A 21,971-nucleotide genomic window follows, 5' to 3' on the forward strand; every position below is an offset into this window, starting at 1 on the left:
TAATCAAGGTACCTGGTCACTCACTGTGTGCATTTATGTCACCCTGATGTTGGTGGGTGAATATACACATACCCAGAAGTGATTTGCGCAGATAACCCACTTTCTTTCACTCCACCCTCTTGAACGTTTATTTTTGTTTATTTTGAGAGAGCGAGCAGGGGAGGGATAGAAAGACAGGGAGCAAGAGAATCCCCAGCAGGCTTCACGCTGCCCGCACAGAGCCCCATGCGGGACTCGACCCCACAAACCGTGAGATCATGACCTGAGCCAAGTTAGAGAGTCAGACGCTTAACCGACTGACCCCCCCACCCCAGGTGCCCAGCACTCCACCTTCTTTAAAACAACCAACACTGATGAGCACGCTCTAGGGTTCAAAGCAGCGATGATTACACCGAGTGCGAACCCCCAGATCTCCAGCACCCTGTGACCAGCACCCCTAAAGCATCGTGGTATCGTTCTTCCGCCTTGCAGATCCTCCTCACGAGCGGGGAAGTGAGTGTGGCCACGCTGGATTTCCTGCTTCGATCTCCGGGGCAGACGGGCGTCACCAGTCCCGTGGGCTTCCTCTCCCATCAGGCCTGGGGTGGCATAAAGGTCAGTAGAAAAGGCCCCTTGAAAAAAGTCAAGTTCTCAGCTCTTGGAGTTTCTCCCCTGACACTTGTCCCCGTGAAGTCGGCGCGGCGCTCCTTGGGGGTTAAACACGGGTGCGCGCCTTCACCTGGCCCCCCACAGCACAGCTCACCCTTCCCGGGCCTGCTGGGAAGGCTGTCAGTGGAACAGGTGCACGCTGGTTCAGGGCTCTGCCCTCAGGATGCGGGGCGACAGGAAGATCCGGGAGCTTCCCTGCCTCAGCCGAGCTGCCTTTCACCTGCCGGCACTGAGGGCTGGACCGCGGGCCCCTCTGTGGGGCCCTCAGGCCGTGTGGGGGTGCTCCAACAGGGCTCCCAGGAACCAGACACCTGCCAGGGCTCTGTTCAGGCACATCCATGCGGGTCCTAACTCAGTGGGGGATGCATCCCAGGCTGGGATTCCTACCGGTTCATAATAGCTCACATTTATTGAGCACCTGAGAAATGCATTTTATTCTCACGTTCACCCGGGACATCGATGTTCTTTATTCGCATTTAACGCAAAGCATGTTTTCTTTCCATGTTACGCAGCTGAGTGTGGTTGGGATTCTATGAACGTTATTCCACGAAAAGATCACAAAGTATGAGCTCCTTGCTGTAGGGACCATGCCTGCGTTGATGTGACACAATGGGTGTGTGATATGATGCTGAGCAGTGACGATGACTGAGCAGTTTCCCCCTGCAGGGTCCGGGCCACCATCCACGTAGGCAGCCGTCAGGTCCACACCTGGATGCTTACACACAGCAGGTGCTGGTGCTTTGGGGACACTGGCATCTGCACGAAATTAATCCTCTTTGTGATTATCCATGTTTGTTGCATGTTACACACAGTTCATAGAACAAAGGACTCTCAAGTGACGGGAGTGGTTCTCTTGCTCTTTGCATTTTTTATTAAGTTTTTTAAAATGTTGAGATGATACGAATTCACATGCAAGTATAAGAAATAATAGAAATATCCTTCATACCCTGCATCCCTCCGTGGCAACATCTTGCATTCCTGTCTTGGAACATACACCCAGGAAATTTCCATTGATACAATCCACTAATCTGAGTCTGATCTCACTAATATTTTATGCATTTGTGTGTGTGTGCGTGTGTGTGTGTGTGTGTATGTTTCACATGTGAAGATTCACCCCGGTCAAGGTACAGAACCCCGGTCAAGGTACCACCACCCCGGTCAAGGTACAGAAAATTCCATCACTGTAGGGACCCCTATGCTGCCCTTTATGACCACAACAACCTGATCCCTCCCCTACTGCCTCACGCATGGCAACCACTAATCTGTTCTCCGCTTGTACAATTTTGTCCTCCCAAGGACGTTATGTAAATGGAATCCTACAGTATGTAACCTTGGCGGACTGGCTTGTTCACGGAGCATAATTCCCTTGAGAGCCATCCAAGTGGATTCATTTTATAATAGAAGCCCAGAACGTAATATTTATACACACGCTCTCCTCTTCGAAGGAACCATCTTAGGAAATTTGAGGCTAATTTCACTCATGCTGCCTTTCTTTGCCCAAAAAAATTTTTCTAACTTCTTTTTCAGAGTCCACAGGTATTCTTTGAATCATCTTGAGGGCTGTATCTAAATCAGGATTCATCAAACTTTTTCTGTACAGGGTCACACAGTAAATATTTATGGTTTGAGGGCCAGACTCAGTCACAACTACTCAGCTCTGCCAAAGTCACACGTGATGTGTAAATAAGCGGAAATGGCTGAGTGCCAATAAAACTTTATTTACAAAGACAGGCGGTGGGCCAGATTGGGTCTGCAAGCTATAGTCTGCTGATCCCTGACCTAAACAGCAAAGGTGTGAGTGATTTTCATTTATTAACTGCATTTGTCATTCTGGACCCTGTCTGGCAGATAAGAAGAGGAATAATATACTGGAAAAGAAGTAATGAAGAACTCCATTCACAACAATAACCAAAATAACAAAGTTCCAAGATTTCTAAGAAAAATCATAATAAATGCAGAGATGTGTGGAGAAAAACTTAGGGTAGCCAAAATACCATTTGCATAGGTAGTTGTTATAAAAACTATTCATGAAATATTTTTTGTTTTCCTATCAAGTCATTGAATTCTGGTGTGTAGTTTTTACACATACAGCTCATTCTTTTTTTTTTAATCTTTATTTTTGAGAGAGAGAAAGAGAGAAAAAAAAGAGCATGAGCAGGGGAGGGACAGACAGAGAGGGAGACACAGAATTTGAAGTGGGCTCCAGGCTCTGAGCTGTCAGCACAGAGCATGATGCAGGGCTCGAACTCACGGACCGCAAGATCATGACCTGAGCCAAAGTTGGACACTTAACCGACTGAGCCACTCAGGAGCCCCACGTACAGCTCATTTCAATTCAGATGTTAACTTTTCATCACAAGCACTGGATATGTATTTAGAGTTCATAAAACTTAGATTTACGATATTGACCTAAGTTGTTCAGAACGTACTTAAAAGTTTTCCAAATTACTAAAGCCAAGTTCCAGCTTCTAAACTTAAATTTAAAAATAATTAAAATTGGGGCAACTAGAATAGCTCAGCAGGAAAAGCATGAGACTTTTGATCTCAGGGTCATGAGTTCGAGCCCTACATTGGGTGTAAAGTTTACTTAAGTAAATAAACTTAAAAAAAAAAAACAATAATCAAAATTAAGTGCGATTAAAAATGCAATTCCTCAATCACATGAGCCACATTTCATTGGCTCATTGACTACCTTGATGGACAGTGTGGCCCCAGGGCTGAGAATACCGACTCATAGTCTGCTGCCCTTATGGAGGGAATAGATTCTGGAAATCAGTTCTGAATGAGCCCATTTGCAGAACCGGAGTAATGATGGACTGGTTAACACAGGCTCTGGAGCCAGACATTCCTGGGTTCAAGTTCTAGTTGGAGTGTGTGTGGCCTCTGGCATATGATCTCATTCCTCTGAACCTTTCTTTCCTTATCTGCAAAATGGCTATTATAATACCCACCTCCTAGGGCTCCGTTGAACAGATAGTAAATGGTCAGTAAATGGAAAGTACTTGTGATTATAGTTATGGTTATGGCCATGGCATTAGTGTCCTAGAGCTGCTATCACAAAGTACTACAGCCTGGGTCCTCTCGCAGTTCTGGAATCTGGAAGTCTGGAATTAAAATGTCAGCGGCGTCATCGTCCCTCCAGAGTCTCTAGGAGAGGATCCTTCTTTGCCTTTTCCAGCTTCCAGTGGCTCCGGGTATTCCTTGGCTTGTGGCGGCCTCAGTCCATCCCCACAGTGTTCACATGTCATCTTCCCTCTGTGTGTCTTGACATCTTCTGTCCTAAGAACACCAGTCATACTGGGTTATGGCCCACCCTGGTGACCTCATCTCATTTTGATCACACCTGCAAAGACCCTACCTCCAACTATAAGGTCACACACAAGTCTGGGAAGTTAGCCCTTCGGCCCATCTTTCTGGGGAACACAGCTCACCCCATAATAGTTATGATTATTAATTACCCGGCTGTGGGGTGTATATATTGCTGTGGTTGATGGGCATCGTGCCTGATGGAACTTGTCCACTGAAGGTGAAACCTTGAGGAACTGTGAGTCTGGAATTCCAGTCCAGCTTGCCTTTCCCTGTGCTACGCCACAAAGCCCTCCGCAGCAAAAGTCATAAAGAATAAATGACTCGAAAGCACACCCTACCACTTTCACTTGACGTTACTCAACTCGAAAGCTCCTGTGCCACCCAGTTCCGTTTCTCTTTCCACAAGACGGATTGTTTGCTCCGCTTCGTTTCTCCGTTTGGTTGTGTGGGCTAAGCTCGTCTGGCTGGTCGTCTAAGCCTTTTACAAATGAGCGCTTAGCTTTCTCTCTCGTTCTCTGAGTTGCGCTAGGTAGGGCAGCAAAAGGCCACCCCCGTCCCGCTCAAGCACGGGGCAGGATGTCAGCAGGTGGAACAAAATATGATGCGTAGTACACATCACCAAAGCCTTTGATCAGCGCTCCTTTTAAGTGTTGGGTTGAATGTTAGCCTGAAGACATAAATACAACTGCATAGGATATGACTTACCAAACAAAAGTTTTTAGTTCTATCTGATGAGGAAGGTTGCTTGCCTTGTTTCCCCAGAAGAACTAATAATCAGGTAATGAGCGAACTCTTTGAGATAAAAGACTCCTTTTATGATTATCCTTTGTGAGGATGTTTTAAGTCTCACCAAATGCTGAGCCGGAAGGTAATGGCACGTCCCTTTCTCCATTATAAAATCTCTTCGATGATGCACGCCTTTGTCAGAGTCTGAAAGGACCTCTCCCTTCCACTCTGGACGCCAATTTGCACAGTTGTATTTTGCTGCACAGCCCAATGTAATTAGGTTAATTAGTCATTTCCATTTAGCTTATTAGAAGGCTAGAAATCCCTTTGCCTCATTTGGAAGATTAAATGTTGCAATTGTGCTCAACCCAGAGCCTCAAGAAAGCGTGTTTCAGACCCAGTCATGGCAGCTGGGAACGCTGATCAGGGCATAATGTGCTCAGTTTTGTGGTATCGCCCGAGGGGGTAACGGGCCCGCAGAAGGGTTAATGGTGATGCCAGCTGGGAGCAGGGGTGAAGCTGTAAGAAGTTGGGAGTCGGTTCCTCAGCCCAGAGAGAAGTAATTACAGTAGCAGCAGCTTTTCGCAGCCTGTCAAGAGCCCTCCTGCTGGCGGCCCAGATGTCAAACTTTATTAATTGAGCACTTGCTAAGCGCCAGGCAGCCTGCTAGTTCCAAGGCTTTCAGAGACGCCTAAGAAAGTCCTTGCCCGCAGGGAACTCACAGTCTTGCGGGAGTGACAGGCAAGTAAGCCAGGTAGGGGGATTCAGTAACTGCAGGAACCCCAAGGAAGCAGCAGGGAGGGCGTTACTGTCTTCAAAGCACTCGTTTCTACATTAGAATGTGAGCAACGGTATTGCATGGCCTCATTATCCAAGTGGGAAAATCAAAGCCCACAGTCTCTAAGTCGCAAGAGGCTTGTGGGGCGGTGGTGCTGGGACCAGAGCCTTGCACTCCTGGCTCCCCCTTCCCCGTGCTACACACCACTCCCCCTGGCCCCCACCTCTCAATAGAGTGACATGCACCCCCTGCTTAGTGGCCAAGGTCAAGTGGGGCAGGGGGTGGGGGGGGACACAGAGCCCGTGTGAAAGGGCACGTGAAGACAGGACCTGTGTTCGTCCACATGGGAAATGAGACTTGGCAAGCCCAGACTAAGGGTCTATGTCCTTGTCTAGCTTTACCTGCCCCGGGTCACCCATAAGACCCCTCTGCTGCTGACACACTGCTTTCTGACAGGCCCCCCCTCCCCTTTCCAGACTTTGACTCTCCTTGACCCCACCCCATTAAATGCCCTTCCCTTTTCTCTCCCTCCATCTCTGCCCAACAGAATTCTACTTACATCTGAAGGCCTCCCTCATCTGTCCTTTCTCCTTAACTTAGGACTGCAAGTTCCTTGAAGGCGTGTGTCCTTTTTTTTTTTTTTACCTTTGTACCCCCAAGTGCCTGGCATGAAGCATTCAATAAATGTTGAATGGATGGATGGACGAACAGATGAATTCAAATAGCAAGAAGGTATTGGGATACTTAAAATTCATGGCATTGTGGTAGATGCTTTGGACATACTCTACCTTTTAATCTCATGGAAGAGACCAAATGTATAAGCAGAGTCAAGTAATAATGGAAAGAATTGTAGAAAAGTGTCCAAGTGACTAATGTTTATGTGGGCATTCTCAAGGAATGGGATGGGATGAACCACCACCCAAAATTTGGTTTTGACATCAAGACTGATGATGCCACGCACATACCAAGAGAGTATTAAAAAATGTATTACTCACATGGCATCTGGGTGGCTCAGTCGGTTAAGCATCCAACTTCGGCTGAGGTCATGATCTTATGGTCTGTGGGTTCGAGCCCCACGTCGGGCTCTGTGCTGACAGCTCAGAGCCTGGAGCCTGCTTCGGATTCTGTGTCTCCCTCTCACTCTGCTCCTCCCCCGCTCACGCACTTGCTCTCTCTCTGTCTCTCTCTCAAAAATGAATAGGGGCGCCTGGGTGGCGCAGTCGGTTAAGCGTCCGACTTCAGCCAGGTCACGATCTCACGGTCCGTGAGTTCGAGCCCCACGTCAGGCTCTGGGCTGATGGCTCGGAGCCTGGAGCCTGTTTCCGATTCTGTGTCTCCCTCTCTCTCTGCCCCTCCCCCGTTCATGCTCTGTCTCTCTCTGTCCCAAAAATAAATAAAAAACGTTGAAAAAAAAAATTTAAAAGAAAATGAATAAACATTAAAAACCAAATTTGAAAATGGCTTGAGAGAGCCAAGGAAGGAGACCACTTTGGTTTTTGGTTTTTTTGTTTTATTTATTTATTATTAGTAGTAGTAGTAGTAGTTTAAAGTTGGGGCAGGGGTGACTATTTCTGTATGTGAGCAGGGGTTTACAGGGTTCGGCTTCCCTCCAGCACCCGAGGAGGGAGTACCAAGACTTACTTATCAGCTTGCCTGGATGTGGAGGAGAACAAGAAGGTGTGGGGTGGTGGCAGGGGAGTGGATAAGGCTTTAAAGCTGTCAGCTACCAAACATCTGAACCTTGAATCAGACCCTTTGTTAAAGATTTCAACACTGTGAGTAGTTCAAGTAACCCACGCAAGAAGGATGGGAAGGCTCTGTGTTTCTCTGTGAGAGAGGAGGTACCTGAGAGAGGTTGCTGATTATGAACAGGACTGTAACAACATGTAGAATCTTACCACATGCTAATCGTGACCAGCACAAGAAAAGGAAGGAGTGGAATTTGGGGGAGGAGAGATCAAGGATCTCTCGCATGATGAAAGTAGTGTAGACAAAGAGTTGAGTTGGGAATGAGTCCGGCACAGTTCCAGGGTTGGGCACTGATACTCTTGGACAGAGTAGGAGGGAAGAAGGACACCCGGTTCCCCGGATGGATCGGAAGGAAACGCTAGATGAAAACGTTTGATTACTAAGTTGCGTATTTGGACTTAGTCCTTATTGGAAGCAGGCAACTCATGGAAATTTCAGTGTTGGCATTCACACAAAGTCAGTATCTAGAGGCACCTTGAGGGAGAACTTGAGTTGCCAGCAGAATGAGTATTGAGATAAAAGGGAGGAGTCAGAGACTTGAAATGTCTGGGCTCCGTGAACAGAAAAGTCCTGGTATCTTTTCTTGTCCCTCTTCCCAATCAATACCCTGCAGGAAGGTGCAGTTCAATGTGCTACTGATAATAATCCACTTTATTTGCTAACCCTTGCACACTGTTAGTACAGTTTGCTGAGGCGACTTGATCAAAACACCTCCTTTTCCTTGAGCTTACTTGGGGGGAAGATCCAAGATTCCAGACGCGAGTATGAACGAGACAGAATTACGTCTATACTCGTATCTCGTTCCTTGACACCTTCCCCCCGCCCTCAACGCATTGAAAACTATAGCTTTCTGGAGAAACTGTATTTCACAGCAAGATCCTCCAAAATGTCACAGGCACTTTCATCAATGGAAGAATTCTGTAATCTGGATCGAGACATTGAGGGATCCGCCAAGAGTTGGAAGAAGTTTGTGGAATCGGAATGTCCTGAGAAGGAGAAGTTTCCACAGGAGTGGAAGGACAAGACAGCCCTACAGCGCCTCTGTATGATGAGAGTCATGCGGCCTGACCGGATGACCTACGCCATACGGTACGGGACAGGGGACAGTGGGGAGCCCCAGGCTGGGCGTGGGGCAGTCTCAACGTGGCCAGATTGGCAGAGCTGAGCACAAAGGTCATGTGTTTCTAGTCACAGGGGTCTTGGTACCAACATCCAAAATCCAGTAAGGCCTGTTGCCCTGTGTCTGCCATGTATTTTCTTAATAGCTAAGTGGACAACTTGGAAAGAGGTGAGCCCATCCATATCAGCATTGAGAAGGCTGCTGGTCACATCTGTTGTGCTGGGAGATGATGGTACCCAGAGAAGAGCTGGCAGGATCACCCATAGCAGGAAGAACGTCTCTCCGACTGCAAAGAAGGGAGACCGCGATATTTGTGCCTTTAGCTGAGGTGGTAGGATGATGGTGGAAAATTGAGAACCGTGTCTAATGACGTCTGTGTTCATCAGTTGAGTCTGTGCGTGAGAGGAGGTGGCAGGGTTAGAGATTTGAGAAGGGTGCAGAGTTTGAAATAGAATCTGTGACAAGTGGGAGAGAAGACCCACCAGGGAAACCCAAAGAATTCTGAGCAGCATTGAGAGCCCACCTAGTTAAGATCATGTATTTACAATGGCACCTGTCTTCATCAATGGTTCCCTGTGGCAACGTCCAACCACCCAGGTGTAGATTCAGAGTTAAGTTAGTCTGGAGCACAGCCTGGGGCTGGGTGGTGGGAACAAGAATTCTTGAGGTGGGCAGTAATGGTATTGGCATGATGAAAGTGTTCTAATTCTGGATTATGGTGAAGGCTGTACAATTCAGTAAACTTATTAACAATTATTGAATACTACACTTAAAATCGACAAATGTTATGCTATCAATTATACCCCAAGACGTTTTTTAGTTTTTTTCAAGGTTATAGGCCATGGAGTCTACACTGGATAGGAAAGAGGAGAAGAGCGTAAGGGGACGGTTAAGAAACAAAACAGAGAAGCCACAGTGCTGAAAATCCTCCATTTGTGGTGGCACCAACACAGGGAAGGAACAGGTGGAATAAGGGTCAGTTGCTAAATCGCTGACGGAAGGTTTTCGGCAGAGAGTGGAATGTTTCCATTGAAGGTTTCAGATGTAGACAAAGCCCTTCAGTAATGACAGGATAAAATGTGGCCACAAAACCAGGTGGCTGAATTGAGGAAAAAATGAAGACAGAGGAACTGGAAGATTATCCATGTGGATGTTGATGTCACTCAGGCTGGTGGAGAGAAGGTCCGTGAGCCAAGCGTTCAGGGTAGAGCGACAAGTGGAACAGTAGATGACGTCAATGTGCAGGGGATGTGGTGATGCAGCATGGGGAATGGAGAGTCCACGGAGCCTCGAGAATGGAGAAGTCATGGTTTGCAAAGAGTAATCATCAGTGAGGAGAACCGTGATCCCACCTCACCGTCCTGAGATATAGGTCAGAGGTAGGAGAATGAACCCCACTGTGGAGACTACAAGGAAGCAGTGTCCTTGGGGAAGAGTTAAGGCCAAGAGTTGGGCCAGATGGTCAACCAAGTGGTTGCAGGTGAAAGGTTTGTTCGGCGGAAGACAGGGCAGTGGGGAAAGGAACATTGACGAGTGGAGTAGGATGAAAGGAAATAGACATTGATAGAGTATGACAGCACAGGAAAGCAGAGGCCTTGCATCTTGAGCTGAGATAGAGGACCGAGACAGAAGACCACAGGGATACGGAGTGTGGAGGGTCCAGCTGCCTGCAAGCTTTCTGAAAGCATTGATCTTGGTGGCGTTCCAATGGACGGTGGTGATGTGACAGGACATCCAAGCTTCACAGAGAAGGTGACAGTGGCCTATGTATGAGGATTCAGAAAGAGCCCTGATCTAGGACAGCGGGCCAGCCATGGTTGTGCATGTTGACTTAACAATGAGGCACCTGGAAGTTGGTCTCACCTCTGTGACTACCACGCCCATGACCTTGAGTGCATCCTTCCATGTCTATACGCCTCCATTTCTCAAGTGTTTGCTATTTTGTGACTGACATACACATGCACTTCTTTTCTGGCAGAGATTTTGTTGAAGAGAAGTTGGGAAGCAAGTACGTGGCGGGAAGAACGCCAGACTTTGCGGCCTCGTTTGAGGAATCAGGACCAGCCACACCCATGTTTTTTATCCTGTCTCCAGGCGTGGACCCCCTGAAAGATGTGGAAAATCAAGGTGAGAAAAACTCATCTTAGGGGTGCCTGGGTGGCTCAGTCACTTAAGTGTCCAACTTCAGCTCAGGTCATGATCTTGTGGATCATGAGTTCGATCCCCGCATCAGGCTCTGTGCTGACAGCTCAGAGCCTGGAGCCTGCTTCAGATCCTGTGTCTCCCTCTCTCTCTGCCCCTCCCCCACTCACGCTCTGTCTCTCTCTACCTCTCAAAAATAAACAAAGATTGAAAAAAAGAAGAAGAAAAAGACAAACTCATCTTGGAGCCAAGGCTGCACCTGCCCCGTGAACTTCCACTCTTTGCATCCGGCAGTCTCTCTTCTCTAGACCCCAAGTTCACGAGGCAGTACTCAGTATTTGCTAACATACAGAAATCAGGGTCCTTGGAAACCAACACCAGGGGATTATCACCAGAGAAGGGACCATCCAGGGTGGGACACGGTAGAGTCCTGAGGACACTGGCAGGGTCCTGAGGAGACCTTGCCCTGCCACCCACCCATCTCTCACCGCACCCCCACCCCGCCCCGCCCCACCTTACTTGGGCCGGAGCAATCTTTCTGAAACACAGGTCTCACCCTGCTCTTCACGGCCTCTGATTGCCCTGAGAAGAAAGTCCAAACTCCTTAATGTGTCTCACAGGGAACTTCCTCCTCCCGTCCCTCCCTATTTCTCCAGCTTGCTTCCCAGCATTAGTTTCCTGTCGCTGCTGTAATGAATTACTACAAACCTGGAGGCTTGAAACAACACTAATTTATTATTTTACAGTTCTGGAGATCAGAAATCATAAATGGGTCTTACCGCCTCCCTCTTTTCCTTATAAGAACTCCTATGATTATATTGAGCCCACTTGGATAATCCAGGATAACCTCCCCATCTTGAGGGCCTTAATTAACTCACATTGTAGAGTCCCCTCTGCTGAGGATTAGGACGTGGACATCCTTGGGGGTCCATCATTCTGTCCACATTTCCCTACTCGCCTCTTTTGCATTCTACATGGCAGCCATTTCATTCTCCCAAGCCTGCCGTTTCCCTTCCTGGATCCCCTTCACCAGGCTAGCCTCTATTCATCCTTCAGACACCAATTTCAATGTCACCATCTCCAGGAAGACCTACTTGGCTTTCAAGGTCCTTGGTTCCCCCTCCCATGTGCTCCTAGAGTGCCCTTCTTTATGTACATCACCTTGTACTTGTCTAGGGACTGCTGTGTCTTCGTGAGAGGGTGAGAGCTCCTTGGGAACAGGTGTCCTTTTCGCCGGAGTGTCCCCACTTCCTAGGACGGTGAGGGGTACTAAAGAAATATGTACGTTCGATGAAAGAATGAGCAAATGAACGACTAATCAAAACCATCACACTGGCCAAACGACACCATTCTGCAAAGTTAAATAAAGACCCGACAGGTTGGAACCAGCTCCAAGAGCAGTCCACTCGTTTACACAGTGAGAGAATTCTACAGCATGCCTAGTGTTGGGGGGTGGTTGAGAAGAAGCTAACTGGGGTCCTAAAGAATGGATAGGGTCTACAGCAGGGAAAGAATTGTCTTATTCACTAATTTTATGTGTATGTGTGTTTCTGTAGTCTCATAATTTCAAGTGACACTTGCACATTTTTAAAATACAGTAAAACCTTGGGCTACAAGTAACTTGCTCTGCGAGGGTTCCACAAGACAAGCAAACATTTCTAATAATTTTTAACTTGAGAAAAGAGCCATGTCTTGTAATGCAAGTAGCACATGACGTCGAACGTCACATGATCACAACTGAGCCAATGGGTTTTGAAATTCGCTTTGATACACGAGTGCTTTGGATTACAAGTATGTTTCCAGAACAAATTATGCTCGCAAAGGTTTTACTGTATAGATAATACAGACTTTAAAATGAAAACCAACATTTCCTGGCTCCAGTCCTTCCCATACCCCATCTCCCTTTTCAGACACATTTTGTTTTGTTTTGTTTTGCTTTATTATTTTATCTTATTTTAATTTAATTTATTTTATTTTACTTTATCTTATCTTATTTTTGCCTATTTCTAAATTTAGTTCTGGGAACCGCTTCTCTATTTCCTACTAATCTTCTGCCCATTTCTTCACTGGATTATTTGGTTTTGGGGTGTTGAGTTTGATAAGTTCTTTACAGATTTTGGACACTAACCCTTTATCCAATATGTCATTTGCAAATATCTTCTCCCATTCTGTCAGTTGCCTTTTAGTTTTGCTGATTGTTTCCTTCGCTGTGCAGAAGCTTTTTATTTTGATGAGGTCCCAATAGTTTATTTTTGTTTTTGTTTCCCTTGCCTCTGGAGACGTATTGAGGAAGAAGTTGCTGCAGCTGAGGTCAAAGAGGTTTTTTCCTGCTTTCTCCTCTAGGGTTTTGATCGTTTCCTGTCTCACATTCAGGTCCTTCATCCATTTTGGGTTTATTTTTGTGTTTGGTGTAGAAAAGTGGTCCAGGTTCATTCTTCTGCATGTCGCTGTCGAGTTTTCCCAGGACCATTTGCTGAAGAGACAGTCTTTATTCCATTGGATATTCTTTCCTCCTTTGTCAAAGATTAGTTGGCCATACGTTTGTGGGTCCATGTCTGGGTTCTCTATTCTGTTCCATCGATCTGAGTGTCTGTTTTTGTGCCAGTATCCTACTAATCTATCACTAGTTTTAAATTGATCAATTCTAGATATCTATTTATTCCCTGATATAAAAAATAAGAATTTGGCTCCCACTGATGCCCACTAGGACTCTCTACTTTCTACCACATTTTTAACAGCTTTACTGAGATATAATTCACACGCTATATTCACCCACTTCAAGTATACAATTCAAAGTTTGCTTATATTTTCACAAGGCCATGTGACCATCACCACACTCTAATTTTAGCAAATTTGTGTCTCTCTGCACCCCCCCCCAAAAATTCTAGATCTCTTAGTGAGCACTTCTGTTCCATCTTATGTCCTCCCGAGTCCACCACCAATTTACTTTCTGGCTCTAAAAATGTGCCTGTTTTGAACATCTCCTAGAAATAAAATCATATACTATAGGGTCTTTTGTTGCTGGTTTGTTTTACTTAGCATAATATTTTCAAGGCCCATCCATGTTTTTGCCGTAGCATGTTGATGGCATGAGCCATCAACATAGAATGTCTTGCCATTTGTTAAGGTCTTCTTTAATTTCTTTGATTAATATTTTGTAGTTTGGGGTGTAAAGTCTTGCATTTTTTTAATTGAATAATAGTTAACCTACAGGGTTATATTCGTTTCAGGTGTATAACATGTATATTTTTGTATATTGATCTTCTATCCTGCAACCTTGCTGAACTTGTTTATTAGTTCCAATAATGTTTGTGAATTCCTTGGGTTTGTTTGTTTTTGTTTTTGTTTTTGTTTTTAGATACAAGTTTATGTGATCTACGAATAGAGGTAGTTTTACTTCTTCCTTTCCAATCTGGATGGCTTTTTATTTCTTCATCTTGCCTAACTGACCTGGCTAAAATTTCCAGCACAATATTAAGTCGAAATGGCAAGTTTGGACATCCTTGGCTTGTTCTAGATCTTAGGGAATATTCATTCAATCTCCACCAGTAAGTATGATGTCAACCGTGGGGTTTTTACAGATACCCTTCATCAGATTGAGCAAGTTGCCTTCTAGTTTGTTGAATTTTTTTTCCTTTATCATGAAAAGGTGTTGGGTTTTATCAGATGTTTTTTCTGTATCCATTGAGATGATATCGTTTTGTTGTTTATTCTATTGAGATACTACGTGAATTGATTTTTGGAAGTTAAACTAACCTTGCATTCTTGAGATCTCACCTGATCCTGGGTTATAATCCTTTATATATATTGCTAGATTCAATTTGCTAATATGTCTTTGAGGATTTTTACATATATATTCGTAAGAGATGCTGACCTGTTGTTTTCTTTCCTTGTGAGGTCTTTGTTTTGGGTATGAGGATATAACTAGTGACTAGCGACAACTGATTTGGGAAGTGTTCCTTCCTCTTCTATTTTTTTGGAAGATTTTTATGAAAGACTGATATTACTTCTTCATGTTTGATAGAATTTAGTGGTGAAGTCACCTGGGCCTGAGCTTTTCTTAATGGGAAGTTTTTGAATCACTAGCTTAATGGAGGGTGGGAGGGAGGGGAACGTGGGTGATGGGTATTGAAGAGGGCATCTTTTGGGATGAGCACTGGGTGTTGTATGGAAACCAATTTGACAATAAATTTCATATATTGAAAAAATAAATAAATAAATAATAAAAATTAAAAAATAAAACAAAACAAAACAAAAAAGACACCAGAGAATTCTTCTTTGACAGGCATAGACTAAGACAAAAGGAGTTATGTGATCGCTAGCCATATATTCAGAAGAGTTTAGACAATACAGCGTTTTGTTATATTTCATGAGTTCATAGGACCCAAAGAAGCTAATACAGTAGAACAATAGCTGACGTATCAGGTTTTTCAGTCAGACTATCAGTTGCTGACAGGTTGCCAAACTGCCTTTGGCCTGGCTCTGAATCCACATCAGGCAAAGTATTAAAATGATCATTTCCATTTAACTTCGAAAGTCCCGGCTTATCTGAAAGATAAATCAAAATCAAATGTGGCCTGTGCATCTGATGGCAGAATTACTGAGCTGGCTCTGTGACTGAGGTATCTAGACAGTGGGGAGGACATTTAACAAGAGGAGAGGGGAACGCTCTATGAAATTTATTTGAATTATTCTATGTCAGCCCATAGTTGGTATCTTAGTTTCCTAGGACTGCCACAAATTACCAAAGACTGAGTAAGTTAAAACGATAGCTGTTTGTGCTTTCATGGTTCTGGAGGCTTAGAAGTCCAAAATCAAGGTGCCAGCAAGGTTCTGGAGGCCTGAGAGTGAGCCTGTGCCATGCTTCTCCCCTAGCTCCTGAAAGTTATCAGCCATCTCTGATATTTCTTGCCTTGTGGCTACCTCATTCCCATCTTTGCTTCCATTGTCATGTGGCCGCCTTCTCCCTGCACATCCTGTCTTTACGTGGCATTCTTCTCTGTGTGTGTCTGTGTCCAGATTTCTGTCACCTTATGAAAATACCAGTCAGGTTAGGATCTACCCTAGTGACTTCAACTTAACTTGATTACATCTGCAAAGACCCTATTTCCAAATAAGGTGACATTCACAGGCCCCGAGGGCTAAATTAGCATTTCACTATATCTTTTGGGAAGACACTAGCCAAGCAATAACAGGTGACAGAAGTTGCTAATTGCTGAAGAGAATTTAGTGTCGATCAGGTTCTGCCCTGCATCTGAGCATTTTCATTCCTTAGATAAGGAGGGCAAACATGTTTAACCTTTGGATCTCGGTCCTTAAAATAAAAAACCCACAATAACACGTCCCAGCCCCTTCTGTATCTTAAAAGCAGACAGGAAGTTTGGTTTGAGGCTATTAGCTTCCAGAGTTACAAATGGAAGCTAGAAGGTAAATGACAGTGACACACAGGTAAAATGGTTCCTCCTACCCCCCATCCTTTAGGGAAAAAAAGCAATTAGAATTTAAAAATTGCTCATGGAGAGTATAAGATGTATTTATCTGTTTGTTCATTTCTATCATGGATCAGCAGTGGTGGTCCACATGCCATATCTGATTGCTGCCTGTTTTGTCAATAAAGTTTTACTGGAACACACACACGCACACACAAAAGAATCACTAGCTTAATGTCTTTGCTTATTATATATCTATTCCAATTTTCTGCTTCTCCTTGAGTCAGTTTTGGTATTTGTTTTTAGGAATGGGTCCATTTTATCCAATTATCTAATTGGTTTGCAAACTCCCAAATACTGATAGCTATATTAAAATGTTGACTTCCTCTATGGGCTATGTTCACTTTTAACAGCGTTAGTGAAACTTAATTTTTTATTCCGTGATTTCTAGATACTTTCTCTTGACTTCCCTCTGTGTAAGCTGAGATTTCAGTTTTCCAGCTCGCTTCAGCTGCACCTTAAGTTTTTCGTAGACAAGGATGAATATATGTTCATTCTAATGTTACCATCATTCATGTTGTTCATGCCTAGTCTACAAGTTAACTGTAATATTTGAAAACTGATACATGGGGCGCCTGGGTGGCTCAGTCGGTTAAGCGGCCGACTTCGGCTCAGGTCATGATCTTGCGGTCCGTGAGTTCGAGCCCCGCGTCGGGCTCTGTGCTGACAGCTCAGAGCCTGGAGCCTGTTTCGGATTCTGTGTCTCCCTCTCTCTGACCCTCCCCCGTTCATGCTTTGTCTCTCTCTGTCTCAAAAATAAATAAACGTTAAAAAAAAATTAAAAAAAAAAAAAGAAAACTGATACATAGGGTTTATGTCATAGTTAATAAATACATATTCTTCACTGAAGAGGCACGTAAATATGCTAGGATTACATATCCTTCTTCATGGATCCAATGTCCTAATCTCTAGGGGTCTCTCAAAGAATGTTCTCAGCAAGGAGTTTCAAAGTCATATCAAATTTCAGTTTGCTTCCTACGTAGATGAAGATTTTCTCAAAGAGCTTTTAGTTTTTCATGGAATTTCTGAATGTCTTTTCCTTGTTCTTGGAAGAAGAAATAAATGCCCCCTCTGCCATTATCACTAATATCTCACACTTCTTATTTATTGTATGAATTGAATAGAATCCCCGTTATCTATATAGAATCTAATAGAATCCAGTGTTATTTTTCTTGAAAATGCTCTACCTAGGGCCCACTTCTGTTCTAAAAGAGATAAGTTACACTGTGGCTTTCTAGGCAAGTCCCACCCTGGGACTTATTTTCTTTATATTGTAGTTTAGTTCTATCATTTTTGTATCCTGCGTCTTTCATTTTCAGTTTTCACCCCAGTTTTGCTAGCATATGCCATCAGAAAAGAGTCGTGGGAAGTAAAATTTCATAATCCTTGGCTGTCTAAAAAGGCTTTAATTTTGCCCCTATACTTGTTTGGTAGTTTTGCTAAGTGCAAAATCATTTGTACTCAGAATGTGTCCACTTCGCTCGACTGTCTTCAGGAAGTCGGTTATGTTTGGTTGAGATCATATGCCAGTAGGGTGCTGTTCTCTTCTTTGTTGGTTACCTGTGTCTATTCCTTGGAAACTTTAGGATTATCTCTCTACCTCCTGTTCTGAAATTCCAGGAGCTGCGTTTGGTGTGGGTTTTTTCCATTCATCTGCTCAGCGTTCGCCGTGCCATTTCAAGTGGAAAAGTCCTAGTGTTCTCTATCTCTGGAAATTTTGCTCTGTCGTTGTCAGTAAGTACCGCTACCATTCACCAAGTTGGCCATGCCAGAAATGTTGGAATTGGTCACAGCAACACTCCCTCTGCCGCCCACCACGTTAATCCTATGGATTCTGCCTCCTAAATCCATGTGAGACTGGTCTCAGTGTTTCTGTCCTCATTGTTGCCTCCCTGGTCTGAGTCACCGTCGTCTCACTTGGACTGTCCCAGGGGCCCCCTAACCCATTTTCTGTTCTTCACCCCCTGCCTGCAATCTTTTGCCAATCTCTGCAGCCAAAGGCATCTTGCTAAATCTCACATCCGACTGTGTCAGTCTTCTCCTTAAAACTCACTGGTGGCTTCCCATTGTTCTTAAGGTGAAGTCCAGTACCACTGACATGGTCCGTGGGGCCTGCATGGACTGGCCTTCGTGCCAAGCCTTGGATCTCACCTTCCCCCAAGCTCACTCTACTCCAGACCCACAGCCCTTGTAGATCGTGAGCCTTCCTGAGCTAGGGCAGTGTTACAAGAGGTTTCTTTTATCTGAACTCTTTCTCCCCAGCAATTCAAGAGCCCGGTGCCTACTCACCCTGCAGGTATCAGCCTCTCCTGACCTCCCTGCAAGGCCGTCGGTCCAATGCCATACATATCTTTGCCTCGGAGCATGCCTACCTGCGTGTCACCAAGATCCTTCAGGTCAAGGACCAGGACCTGTTGCTTACCGTTTTGGAACCAGCACCTAAAAGCATAACTAGCAGAGAAAAGGTGCTCCATAAGTACTTGTTGAATGAATCAACAAATAAATGAGTAAACATCATAAGAACTGTTGTCACAGCTAAGTTATTCCCGAGTTTCACCCTTTTATAGAGTCCTGCATTCCTTCTGGCTTCCGGAGGCTTTATTCCTTTCATATTGACAGATCTAGTTTCCTCGTTTTCACTCAATCTTTCCCTTTTCGGAAGCCTTTATATACCCTGCAAATGAGCAATTTCCTACTGTTCTTTGCCAATTGACCTCTGTCTGTTGCATCATGTGCTTTGAAGCTTTCTGTCATTTCAGGGAAGCTGACCCCGCCCTGGTCCATATTGGTGATTTGTTTCTGAATACATTATCTCAGCTCTGCCCTTGGCTTCATCTTCACACCTTTCCTTACTAGGAGCAATATTGCCGTTCATCGCCTCGAGATTACTTACGCACCTGTGCCTCCTCTCTCTCTCCCTTCCTTCTTGCCTCATTGATGGCTTGATTTATTTCCTAATTCGCCAATTTAGAACACATACTCTGGCGACAGCCATGCTTTCTGCATCTTGGATGGAATCAGACTGCCTGACGGGCTCCTGTTCTCAAGTTTGCAGTCTACATGACTGACTCACACTTTCCTTTCTCTCCCCAGCCCCAACTTATTAAGTAAACTTGCTGCCTCTATGCTTGGGCAGAGTCCGTGTACCAGACAGTTCACTGTTTTACTCCACTTAGGCTCTTACAGAGCTTGGCATCCTTCCCCATTTTCGAGTTTGTGATTTATGTGCTTAACCCCTTCATTTCTCTATCCCTTTGTTTCAACATGACAGTTCTTTTTTTTTTTTTTAATGTTTATTTCTTTGGGGGGTGGGGAGGGGCAGAGAGGGAAGGAGAGAATCCCAAGCAGGTTCCGCACCATCAGCACAGAGCCCGATGCGGGGGTCCATCTCACGAGCCATGAGATCATGACCTGAGCCAAAATCAAGAGTTGGGCGCTTCGCTGACTGAGCCACCCAGGCGCCCCTCAGTATGGCAGCTCTTAGTACTGGAGAGGGTTTTAAAAGTTCAGAGTCAACCAGAAGATTTGTTGCCTCAGCCCCCTTCCACCACAGCCCCTCATCCCCGCCCCAGGCGCGTAGACCCACAGACAAAGTTCTGCGTAGAGTTTAGGAGCTCTCCAGCCCCTAAAGCTCATCCACTGACCCTTGACCAGAAATCTGTGCTCTTCTGGCACCTTTGTGGCTCTTAGTCTCCTCTAGGATTTTCCTTCCTCAATAATTTTGAAGGAGGAGGGGGGGGGAGTCAATTCACTTTTCTTGGCCTCCGTTTCAACACAAAAGCCAGGACCATCCACCCCCACTGTTTTTCTTCTTGCCTTGTCAGATGAATCCTTGAAAGTGCTTTGATGTAACACTCTTTCTCTTCTCTTTCCTCATCACCTCCTTCCCGAACGAGCCATACTTCTCGATTTGCACATGAGCTCGTGCCTTTGCTTCTTTTAAAAGCAATCCGCCATTTTTTTTTTCCAATCACCCGTTTTACCTGCCTCCTAGGGCCGCTGTAGGATGAAAATGAAACCTAAGACGTGTAAAGACTTTACAATGTCAAGATGACGGTAGCATTGTAAGGCATTATAACGGAGATGATAATCCATCTGTCCTTTGAGGCACCTCGGTTGGCTCCTTCCTGTATGGCCTTTGGAAGCACAGCTTTGTCCTTGGTCCTTCCAACCCAAGACTCCCCTTCACTCCCAACCCAGGACTCCCAACCCAGGACTCCCCTTTGCACCCTAACACACAGGCATCTTCTCTGGTCTTTCACTTGACTCTAGCACGATCTTGCTCTGTCTGTGTGCTCCTTTGTTCAGTTACATGGCTTTACCAAATATTTCGGTTATTTCCGTGTTGTGGTCAGGAAGAAGACGTATCTACCACCTCTGCCTCCCGCTGCTTCCTGTTTCTCTTTCCAACATGCTGGTCAGAACGGTGAGCTTGCTTAGATTTGTTCAAGCCTGCTCCCCAGTGTGTTCAAAGAAACGGTTTCCAGTTTGGTGTTTCTGTCGCCAGATTATCCGCACGTAGCGTGCAGCCTCTCCCTCTCATTGTTCCTGGCCCTGTCCTCGTTTCTTTAACAGTCCACTGGGACTCGGGCAGGTTGAAGCAAGTACAGTTTTAGCAAACAGCCTCAAGATTGGCAAAATATTCACTTTGGGGTTGAGAGAGACTCTTTTGCTCGTGTTCCAGGGAGCAGGGGCGTGAGTAGGCAGACAAAGGTTGATGATCTAAGAAGAGATGGGATTTAGGGAGCAGAAGAAGGCACCTCTCCCACGGAGATGGGAGCGTGCAGGGATGCGGCTAAAATGGCAGGAAATTGAAGGAGTCCCTGACACATGGCATGTGTTTTCCCTGGAAAGCAGAGAGTGACGCAAACTAAGTAGAGTGGAGCCTCCTAGGAATTTTAAAGGAAGTAGGGAATGGGCAACGCAGCCAATTCCTGGGCGCGTGGCAAGATTGCCAAACAGCAGCGGGGGTGAGAGTCACGAAGTTGGGGTGCCCCTCGTTCACCAAATGTATTCCCTTTCCCTCTGGTTAATTCATCCGGGATTGAGAATTTGGCAAAAGTTGGGTGACACAGGAAGTAGAAGGGGAAGCAGAGTTGAGGATTTTGTAAGGTCTTCATTCCAAGTAAGGATTATTGAGTCCATATTAAAATAAGAGGGAGCATGGGGCGCCGGGGTGGCTCAGTCAGTTAAGCGTCCGACTTCGGCTCAGGTCGTGATCTCACGACTCGTGGGTTCGAGCCCCACGTCGGGCTCTGTGCTGACAGCTCGGAGCCCGGAGCCCGCTTCGGATTCTGTGTCTCCCTCTTTCTCCCTGCCCCTCTCCCCCTCAAAAATGAATAAACATTAAAAAAAAAAATAAGTAATTGTGAAGATTAGGAAGAAAAGAAGAGGAGCCAATGGACTGGACATTTCGCTGAAGTAGAGTCAAAGGTGACAAGGGAGTAACAGTGAACAGCCAAGAAAGTAGGAAGTGATGGGAGTAGACGTGAGTGAAGAGTGTTTCAGACGCGGGACAGTTTTCTGGGACAGTGACGTCCTGGGTGCAGCCACGGGGGGTGTGTAACAGAACCGGAAGGGAGTCAGGTTCTTTGAAGATGAGGAAGCGTGAGGCTGGATGTTGGCTCAGTCATCTGTAGCGACACCGAGGTTTACTGGGATGGTGATGAGATGGGACTTGTGGAGGATTCTGGACTGAGTTCCAAAGCCCCCGATAAAGGCGAATCTCACTGGGAAGTTGGCGGAGGGCAGAGAACATAGGAGTTAGTAGACAATATAGGCAGATGGCATATGCTTTAAAAGGAAAAGGAGTTTTTTAACTTTTTTTTTTTAACATTTATTCATTTTGGGGAGTGAGAGAGACAGAGCATGAGCAGGAGAGGGGCAGAGAGAGGGGGAGACACGGAACCCAAAGCAGGCTGCAGGCTCCGAGCCGTCAGCACAGAGCCCGACGCGGGGCTCGAAGTCACTGAATGAGAGATCATGACCTGAGCCGAAGTCAGACGCTCAA

General features: G+C 45.5%; 1 protein-coding gene across 1 annotated transcript in view; it reads left to right on the forward strand.

The window, feature by feature from the left end:
• DNAH9 (dynein axonemal heavy chain 9) overlaps positions 1-21,971 on the forward strand; it is a 332,476-nt gene that overhangs the window by 267,133 nt on the left and 43,372 nt on the right. The window contains exons 59-61 of the mRNA XM_042967844.1: positions 472-594; positions 8,106-8,299; positions 10,309-10,457. Coding sequence (XP_042823778.1) covers positions 472-594; positions 8,106-8,299; positions 10,309-10,457 — 466 coding nt within the window. The remainder of the gene's footprint in view (positions 1-471; positions 595-8,105; positions 8,300-10,308; positions 10,458-21,971) is intronic.

This window comes from Panthera tigris, chromosome E1 (genome assembly GCF_018350195.1).
Source record: "Panthera tigris isolate Pti1 chromosome E1, P.tigris_Pti1_mat1.1, whole genome shotgun sequence".
Taxonomy (NCBI): Eukaryota; Metazoa; Chordata; class Mammalia; order Carnivora; family Felidae; genus Panthera; species Panthera tigris.